Here is a 10,304-nt window from a genome sequence, read left to right as displayed (position 1 = left end):
TATATAGAAACTGAGCACTGCCAGGAGTAATTCTTGAGCGCAAAACCAGGATTAAATCCTGAGCACCACTGGGTGTGGCATCCAAAGAAAAACAATTTAGAAAAATATCCAGTGAGTGAGAGAGGAAAACTTCAAGGCAACTTGTGAGGGGAATCATCAGCATATATTGGATGAATTCAAATAAGTCCATGATGAGAGAAACTTCCTTTCACATCCCATTTCTACCTCTTTGTATGTAAGAACTGTTTTCTCTCAAGCATGAGTAGAAATACTGCCAACTTGTCATTTGGTCTCCTTGGCTCATTCCAGAAATGAGGATGAAGGAGTGACTCACTTGATGAGAGGTAATAGTTGCCAAACCATTGGTTTACATTTTCCTGGTGCTAAAGTTAGTATATTTATAACCAATGAGAACTCTAGTGCATTCTCTCTCTTTGTCTCTCTCGCTGACTGCTCAGTGTAAAGCAACTGCGAGATCCCCAAGCATCAGCTGGGTAAGTGTTTATTCTCTGTAGCAACCTTCTGTAAATTCAGGTTTCAATGGCAAAACTAGGAAAAAGCATTAGAAAAAGAATTTTTTACCTGTCACAGAGGTGGAGTGGGGTGATGGGGACGGGGTGGGGGTGGTCGGAGGCATACTGGGACCGTTGGTGGTAGAAAATGGGCACTGCTCGTAGGGATGAGTACTCAACCATTGTATGACTGAAACAAAAGTATGAAAGTTTGTAAGACTGTAACTGTACCTCACGGTTATTCACTAATAAAAAAATTTTAAAAAACTAAAGTTCTTATACTAAAAAAAAAAGAAATTTTTTGTGCGAAGAGTCAAGCTATAGTCTCTAAACCAGATTAACCAGGGAATAACTTTGGGTCTATAGCTGATGTCCTGGTTCATTTCTAAGTGGACTTGGAACTGAGAGGGGTGTGTTATTCATTGAAATCCTTAAAGCCCAACACTTCTAGATTTGTTGAATAAATCTGGAGCTCTGAGAAGCAGATATCAATTATTTATCCCTGTTTAAGGATGATTACTTTATTTTCAACTGTCTTGCTTGTTGGAGTCTTCATGCAATAGCTGGGCTGCCAGACCTTCTACTTCTATAATGCAGTGATCCCCAGGGTACCGATACATTTGGGGCAGGGGATGGAATAGACAACAGTTTTGCTGTTGTTGTTTTTAAGCCACAATTTCAGTGCTCAAGGATTACTCCTGGTTTTTTGCTAATGGATCACTCCTGGTGGTACTCAGGAGACCACATGTGGTTCTGGCGCTTGACCCTGTGAAAGGCAAATCCTCTGCACACTGTACTAGCTCTCTGGCCACATGAACTTTTAACATTTTTTAAAATGTTTTTAAATTTTATTGAATCACCGTGAGATAGTTACAAGCTTTCATGTTTGGGTTACAATCTCACAATGATCAAACACCCATCCCTCCACCAGTGCACATTCCCCACCACCAATATCCTGGGTATAACCCCCCTTTCCCACCCTCCCCCTGCCTCTATGGCAGAAAATATTCCCCATACTCTCTCTTTACTTTGGGCATTATGGCTTGCAACACAGACACTGAGAGGCCATCATGTTTGGTCCATTATTTACTTTTGGCATGCATCTCCCATCCCAACTGGTTCCTCCAGAAACTTTTAACATTTTAGGTAAAAAGTTGGATATGCTTGGATGTTCTTGTGACCGGGGTATAGGAATTCAGAAAAAGAGCACAAAAATTTCTATAAGCCAGACATTTAAAATATGACTTTAGCAAGATTCCAGATTTAATTGCCCCCCAAAATTTGCAATAATGAGAAGAAAGTAGGAAAATGATAATTAATAAAATTTTATTGCAGGGGCCTGAGAGGTAGTACAGCAGTTAGGGTACTTGCCTTGAACACCACTGATCCAGGTTTGATCCCAGCACCCCTGAGTAATCTCCAAGGAATAATCCCTGAGCTTAGAGCCAGGAGTATGCTATGAGCACATCTGGGGTGTGGACTGCTCCCCCCAGCCCTGCAATATTATTGCTTTATCCCAGTGTATGTAGACTGGCAAAGACAGGTTTGCAAAGTCTTAATGCTGAGCAATATTTTGTGGGGAAGGGGACTCCTCTCAATAAGACCAAAACATCTAGTTCCACAGCCTGGAACTGGTGGGACAGCAACAGAATGTGCAGGCGAGAGCCTGCACCTTTGCCCTAAAGGCCCAGGTTGGCCATCTGCTCCCTCTGCCTCATGAGAAGGTGTTGCTGAGTCTGCAGAGTGAATCTCGATCAAAGACTGAATGGAGGCATTTCTGTAGCTTTTGGTTTTCAGTCTCAGTTTACCCACCATCACATACAAGAACATCTGTTATTTCTATACCTGGGGGTTGATATAAAAATGTGTTATTCTATTTGATTTGCAGAATTCATGTTTTACCTGTAGTTTTGGTTTGGGGACCATACCCATTGGTGCTCAGGGCTTAATCCTGGCTCTGTGTTCATTGATGACTGATCACTCCTGGTGGGCTGGGAGGACCATATGGGTTCTGGGGAAGGAACCTGGGTCAGGCATGTACAAGACAAGCACCCTGTCTACCATCCTATTGCTTCTGTGTTTGACCTGTATTTGATTCCTCTGAAGATACACTATAAAATAATAAAAATCTGAGGTCAGAGTGATAGTAAGGCAGATAGGCTGCTTGCCTTGCACATGGCTGACCTGGGCTCCATCTATGGTATTCCATATGGTCCCCTGATCCTGCCAGTAGTGATCCCTGAGCACTGCTGGGTGTGAACCCCAAATCAATAAAATAAGAATCTTACTGTTCTCTGAAGAATTGTGTACCTGTTTTTTTGATTCATAGCTTCTCATCTCCTGTCACTTGAACTGATTTCATTTAGCGGGAGGGGGTTTCCTAGCAGTGCTCAGGATGGCTGAGGGCTCCTCCAAATTATTCTTGGCCAACGGGCTAGTGGTTTGATGTAATGGCCTGAAGATGTGGAGATGCTCAGGCCACGTGGTACCCGGACCACCAGGTCTTACTCAGGCACTGCTGAGGGATCACTTGGGTCATACTCAGTGGTACTTAAGACTGAATTAGTTTTGGGTTTTTTTTTGCTTTTATTTTTGTGTCACACCCAGTAGTATACAGGGACCATGTGTGTGTTTCATTGGGAATAAAAGTTGTTGATTATTTCCTAGTAATCTGTCTGCAACCCATTGACTATCAGCCAGGGAACATCTATCTGCTCCAATGCTCCAGGGGACCAGCATCACTGCAATGGTGACTCATACACCCCAACAATTTTTACTGAGTTAGAAGTTGTTTTGTTCTTGTTGTCAGTTAATTTTCTGAATTCATTTTCTGACTGCGAAATATCCTTCTCAGTCATATTTCAAACGTATATGGAACTATGTGCTATGAGAACTTAAACCTGGGATTCTTACATGCACACACATGTGCTGTAGGCCATTAAACTGCCTCCCTGGCCCTTCTGTGAAGTATTTAACTTTAAAATTTTTATTTCTCTTTATTTCCTTGGGTTTTTTTTCTTAATTTTTTTCTTAATTTTCTCCTTAATATTTTTTCCTCAGTTGCCAAATTAAGACAATGGAAAACGATGATGATGTTGCAATTGTGGGAATAGGATGCAATTTTCCAGGAGGTAAGCATGATAATGGTGAAATGACAGCTGTAATCCATGACCTATAATGTCCAAATTATGAAGTCAGTCTTTGTTATCAGTAAGTTTTGCCATTTGTCATTAAAGAAGGAGTGTGAGCTTACCCTACAGGCCAGAACCAGAGTCTGAATGAAACCCTTGGCAATGGAATCCTCACAGACACCTTCTATGTTTTTGCCTTAAGGGAAAGTATCAGCAACTGGAAGGATAACGTAATGGCTTAGAAAACATACTTGGTTTTTGGGCCAAAACTACGATGCTTCTTACTTACTTCTGGCTCTATACTCAGAGATCACTTCTTGTGGGCTGTGAGGTGGGCAAAGGGTAATCATATGAGTGCCAGGAATCAAATCTGGATTGGTTGCATGTAAGACAACAGCTCTACCTGCTATACTATCACTCTGGTCCCCTGAAAACTTCCTTGAAATTGCAGGGTCACGAATTAAATTTCTCATGTCCACATGTGCCAAGCACTCTCCGGGCCATTCTGATATTTGAACCTAACAACGATGCTCTGTGTTATACCCAGAGCTGGCTGCACCACTCTTAGGGGTGTAAACATCATCCTCATAAGCACAGCTAGGAAGATGTGTGTGCTGTGGCTAGGAGGTGAGACCACTGGTGAACACATGTGTGATCTCTGCCTGCCTGCTACATTCTTTCTTTTATTTTTCTTCCTTCCTTCCCTCCTTCCTTCCTTGCACTGAACCACATCCTAGAGCCATTTGAAAAAGTTTTGACTTCTATATATTTATTTTTAAACCTGAGCGAATAATTATTTTGCTGCAACTTTTTTACTAGGGGAAGGAATTGATAATTTCTGGCAAGTTCTTGTGGAAGGCAAAAACTGCACAGTTGAGGTTTCACGAGAAAGGTTTAATATTGAAGACTGGTATGATGCAGATGAAAGCCAACTAGGAAAAAGCCGAACAAGAAGAGCTGCTTTCATTGAAGGGTAAGATTATTGTTGGCATTCGAAAATTATACTTTAGCATTTTTTCTCTAATATGTTAACAAAATTTTCAGTAATTAACCTCTAAGTTCCCCTAACTTTTGTTTCTTTACCTGTTGTTTACTTTTATTTGTCCAAACTTGACATAATTTCTCTTCACTTTGTTCTTTCTCAACTTGCAACTCCTTGTTTTTCAGTCTCTATTTTCTTAGAAAGCAAAGTATGTTCATTTCAAACACTGAAAACATATAAATATATGATTGCATATAGAAGTTCTTCTTAGCGTGATGTTTGACAGAGTAACTACACTTCGGTAATATCTGATATCAGAAATAGGCTCAGAAGTCACCCCCTGTTTTGTGATGTATTTAACTCTCTTGTTCTAAACTAAGAAGCAACAGAGACTATGGTCAAAGGAGATGAAACTGTTATCTGAAATCTGGCGAGTGTTTTAGAGAACACGATGCCATTTACTCATGAAGGTATTTATTCTGCAGGGGTATTTAATGCCCTCTTATTCACTGTAGGTTGAATGAATTTGACAACAAATTCTTTGGGATCAGTGACTCGGAGGCTGAGCGGCTGGACCCTCAGCAGAAGTTGCTGCTGGAATGTACCTACAGAGCTCTGGAGAATGCCGGAATCCCTGCCGAGGAGCTGTCTGGCTCCAGGACTGGAGTCTTCATTGGTGAGAGAGCATTAAGGACCAAAACCAAGAGCCAAAAGTTAGAATGTTTGATGAAGCCTAAGGATACACAGGAGTTACCCAACACGTAGGCGAGAATGGAAGGAAGTGCTTCCAGAAATAAGGATTAGTGTCAGAACAGGCTTTCTTTCACGTCAAAGGTGAAAAGGTATATGAGCCCATGTTGAGCACTTGAGACGGAAAGTTCAACCTGTGCAGTGCTCATGTGTTCTTTAGTAAATATGTTGAACAGTTGGTGGCAAGGGGCTGACGATTGACCTAATAGGGAGACAGGCTTAGCATGATGGAAATGAGACAGAAAAGCGTTTGAAAGTAGCAGAAGAGCATGAGCAGGACACGTAACTGGATCTCCATTTTCCAAAGATCATTGTAGCCAGAGTCCAATGGATTGAGGGAGTGAGGGAGAGGACAAGGAAGGAAGTAGAAACACCAAGTTGTAAACTGATTCAGGAAAGGAAAATGCGTGCCACCAAGTCATCAGAGTTATAGATTTGAGAGAAGTGGACAAAATAATGGACAAGACATGGTAAATAATGAGATGTGATGTTTTAGGAATGCCTAAAAGTCAGGGGTTTTGATTTGGTTTGGCTGAAGCATTCACAATATAGCAGAACACATTGGTAGTTTATATTTTTAAGGGTTGAGAAATTAAGTTCAGTTTTAGGGAAGTTGATTGAAATTCCTGTAGATCAGAATGAGTTGAGGTTTGAATGTCTGTAGACCATCCACAGAGAAATGTCAGCTATTCTTTAAAAAAGTGTTTTGGAATCTGCCAAGACAGAGATCTAGTCTGGAGAGGGATGATTAGGTGCCATTAGCATAAATGGTAACTGAAGCCATTGGAAATGATGAGGCTTTTCAGTCAGAAAAATAATGAGAATACAATGAGAGTACTGGAATGAGAAGACTGCAGTCTGAAGGGACACCCCACCTTTACAAGAAGTGAATATATTTTGTGTGTTGAATCCACAGTACTTCATGAGAATGTCAGCTTACCTATTAATGTAACAGAATGGCCTTCCACTGATTTCTTTAACTTATCTACACTTCATTTCCCATCACTCTAAGATAGTACCAAAAACACCGCTATCTATTCTTTAGGTCTAAAAAGCTATGAGAAAATAATGTCAGATGGCGAGGTGTGTGTGACATATTTAGAGAATAGAGCTGCAGAGCTGGAGAGAGAGGACATCAGGTAGGGTGATTTCCTTGCACCTGACTATTCTGTGTCAATCCCTGGTACCCCACATGACCCTGCCAAGAATGATCCCTGAGCAGAGTCAAGAGTCTTGAGCACCACCAAGTGTGACCACCAAGTGTGACCAAAAATTCAAAAATATAAAGAAAGAAGAAAAAGAAAACAAAGCTTCTTAAGATGACTCATATTTTGTCACAAGTTCATCAATGCTATTACTCTGCACTAAAACTGTGAACTTTAATGAAAATGCTGCTACTTCTTGAAATACAGCAGATGCCACTGGATTTGGCATTCTTTTATTCTGATCAGTAGCCACATTCAATTGAAACAACAGATACAGATTTTTGTTTTTTGGGTTTTTTTTTTTATTTTGGGGCTACACCAAAGGCTTATTCCTAGCTCTGCACTCAGAGATCACTCCTGGCGGGCTGAGGGAACCATATAGGTTACTGGAATCAAACCCTAGTTCGTTGCATCAAGGCAAGCACCCTATTCACTGTACTATGACTCTGGGCCTAATATCTATTAAAATATACATAGTAATATTGTAGGGTTTATGTTCATTACATTCTTTTTTCTCAATAAGTGCCTTACATACCTTTAAAAAAATTCTTGCAGGCATTATGAATAAAGACTATGAATTTATGTCACTTAGAAGTCCAAGGACTGTAAACCATTATACTGCCACTGGAACTGCAATGAGCATAGCGGCGAACAGGATTTCTTATGTGTTTGACCTAACTGGACCATCTCTTGCCATCGATACTGCATGCTCATCTTCTCTAGTCGCGCTCTACTATGCCTTCCTTGCGATTAAACAAGGTATTTTAAAAAAATTTTTTTGTGTAGGAGAACTGCTATTTATTCAGCCATTGATTAAGCTGATTAAATTGGGTGTGAACTCCACGTTACTTTTAAAAAAAATTTAATTGGAAATCTGTGGGATAGACTGTTACAAAGCTGTTCATAATTGTGTTTCAGTCATACAATGATCCAGCACCCATCCTTCCACCAGTGCATATCTCCCACCATGAATGTCTCCTGTTTCCCCACCACCATCCCCAACCTGAACCTCCTACCCCCAGTCTCCCTCTATGGGAGACACTTTCCTTCTTGTTGTCTCTCTTCTTTTCCTTTTATGAATTATGGTTTACAATACAGGTGATAAGAGGCCATGGTGTTTGTTTAGGGCATTTGGTATTTTTATTGGGATGGTAAGGCTGGAGTAACTTTTCAATTGGGTGAAAGCTTTGGGGTGTGGATGTGACTGCTGAGACTTCTGGAAGTACAGGGAGATGAGGGGAGGTAGCCCATCCTGACTCCGAGAAAGTCTGGAGATTTAAGTCACAAAACCTGCATACCAGAATTTTCAACAGATGAAAATTGGTGAGGCCCATCCTGAGATGGTGGAGTCAGGCCAGAGTCTGGCAGCAATTTTGGATTGTGGAAGGAAGTGGCTGCTAGGGGCTCTGCTTGGGCAGGCCACCAGGTCAACCCACCCCCCTCTGATTTACGCTGAGTCTCTTCAGCCATGCACAAATCTGAGATCATTGTGGCTTTTTTGAGATTTTTCCATGGGTCTCTGAAATAAGGCCAATAAATGAGTTTGTATAGCTGAACTGGAAGTGATTTGTGGGCATGGCTCCCACATACCTAACTTTTGGCCATTTAATCTCTTGGTAAACTTGGTCCCAAGTTTCTGGGATCCGGCCAAAGGCACAGTGGCAATTTTGGAGTGTCAGAAAGCCTGAAGGCACTATCAGACTGCTGATGCACTCGCCAGCAGATACAGGTAGACCTGTTGGTGGCACCATACCTCCCCCCACCCCCATCCCCCAGTATTTTGAAGTCAAACCACCAAGATGTAGACAGAAGTGGACTTCAAAAGTGAATATTTTTCATATGGAACATAGTGAACAGAGTTGCAAGACAGAAAAAGTAAATAGGCTTGTTGACATGGAGAAAAATCAAGATGCCTGGTACTGGTTGACAATTTCATACAATCTTATCACGTTTTTAGAGAAGCAATAACACTATGAGATAAAGGGATTTTTCAATAAGATAATCTTTCCAGTTTATGTTTCTATCAGGGCCAGTCCTGGCAGTGATCAAGGGATTGTGCAGTGCTGGGGATTGAACTCAAGGTCTCCCACATGGTAGGCCTGTGCTCATCCACTAGAGCTGTAGTTCTACTCCTCCAAATTTATTTCAAGAAATAGCTTTGGGCTGGGGGGATGACGAGGAGGACTAGAGCATATACTTTGTATATAAGAGGCCTGGTTTGATCCAGACCTTGCAAGGTGCCCTGAGCAGTGCTAGGTGTGGTCCTCCTTGCCAACTAATGCCTTTAACAAAGATGGGCTCATACATACGTCTCTGCCTTCTGCTCTTCAGTAGTGAAACAGTAAGTCTATATGAAAGTTTAGAAAGTAAAAATAGAGAAGGACTGAGCTTCCTCAGACCAATGACTGTTCTCGTAGGAATGCTCGAGAAACCCAATGCAAAACTCATACCATGGGGCAAGATTCCAAAAATCAAGTTAAATTATGGCACTTCTTAACAATCTGATGTCTCACCCTTCTGGGAAGGTCTTCTCGAAAGAGTGAAATGAACGCAATAGAATAATCCTAAAATCAGCTTACTAGTGGGCAACTACACATCTTACATTGCTTGCTTGCTTTACCTACTTATGATGATGCTAGAAGACACTGCATATGTAAATCAAATGCTTTTCTTCTGACCAGCTTTACTATTTGCTACTTGGTTGTAGGAGACTGTGAAACAGCTTTCTGTGGCGGAGTGAGCTGCATGCTGGATCCTGCAATTAATGTCATGTTGAGTAAAGCCAAGATGTTATCTCCAGATGGGATGAGCAAACCGTTTTCTAGAAGAGCTGATGGATATGGACGTGGAGAAGGATGTGGCATTGTTCTGCTGAAACCTCTACGGAAGGTCAATTTAAAGAGCATTTGGGGTGGTTCCTGGAGCAGCTGCTGAGTGCAGGGGACGGATGCTCTAGCCAGTCTTTCAAAGGCTAATTTGGATTTTCTCTGCTCTCCAGGAACTTGCTTCTCCCTGTGCCGTTTAGGTTTGGCTATATAACAGCTGTGGGAGCATCATCAAAATCACCAGATACTTGTTTGAATGCAGAATTTCAGATGCAATCCCAGACACCCTGAATATTTTTTTTTGAAGTGGTCTCACCTGGTGATGTCCTGGTGTTCTTCCTGGCTCAGTATTCACAGTCACTTCCAATGTTGCCAGGGATTCTGTCTGGGCCTCCTGCTTACAAAGCGCACACCTCAAGCATTGATCTCTCGCACTGGCCCAGGCACACTGTATTTTAACCAAGTGATTCCTATGCAGATCAAAATTCACACTGTAGCACTGTCATTCTGTTGTTCATTGATTTGCTCCAGTAACATCTCCATTGTGAGACTTGTTAATGTTTTTGGCATATCAAATATGCCACGGGTAGCTTGCCAGGCTTTGCCGTGCAGGCAGGATAGTCTTGGTAGCTTGCCAAGCTCTCCAAGAGGACAGAGGAATTGAACCCGGGTACGTCGCATGCAAGGCAAATGCCCTACCCGCTGTGCCACCTTTGACATAGCACAGAGTCCTGATACAAAATAATGAACAAAAAAATGATGCAAAGTAGGAGGAGGGACAGCTGGTGTGATAATGAAGTAGCTGGAAATAAGAAGTTGATTACAATAATTATTCTAAGTCCTGCCACTTCCTGCCTTTCTGACCTTTTGCTTTTTCAGGTCACATCCAGCAATGCACA

At 41.7% G+C, this 10,304-nt stretch overlaps 1 protein-coding gene across 1 annotated transcript; it reads left to right on the top strand.

The window, feature by feature from the left end:
* The first annotated feature begins 3,356 nt into the window (after positions 1-3,356).
* LOC129398804 (putative inactive phenolphthiocerol synthesis polyketide synthase type I Pks15) lies at positions 3,357-9,731 on the top strand. The gene is made up of 5 exons (XM_055117896.1): positions 3,357-3,643; positions 4,463-4,616; positions 5,141-5,301; positions 7,136-7,339; positions 9,288-9,731. The coding sequence occupies exons 1-5, from the start codon at positions 3,589-3,591 to the stop codon at positions 9,512-9,514; spliced, it is 801 nt and encodes a 266-aa protein (XP_054973871.1). The 5' UTR covers positions 3,357-3,588; the 3' UTR covers positions 9,515-9,731.
* Positions 9,732-10,304: the final 573 nt, after the last annotated feature.

Source organism: Sorex araneus, chromosome 9 (genome assembly GCF_027595985.1).
Source record: "Sorex araneus isolate mSorAra2 chromosome 9, mSorAra2.pri, whole genome shotgun sequence".
Taxonomy (NCBI): domain Eukaryota; kingdom Metazoa; phylum Chordata; class Mammalia; order Eulipotyphla; family Soricidae; genus Sorex; species Sorex araneus.
The sequence above is the reverse complement of the archived record's forward strand: the minus strand, read 5'-3'. Positions and strand labels throughout refer to the sequence as shown.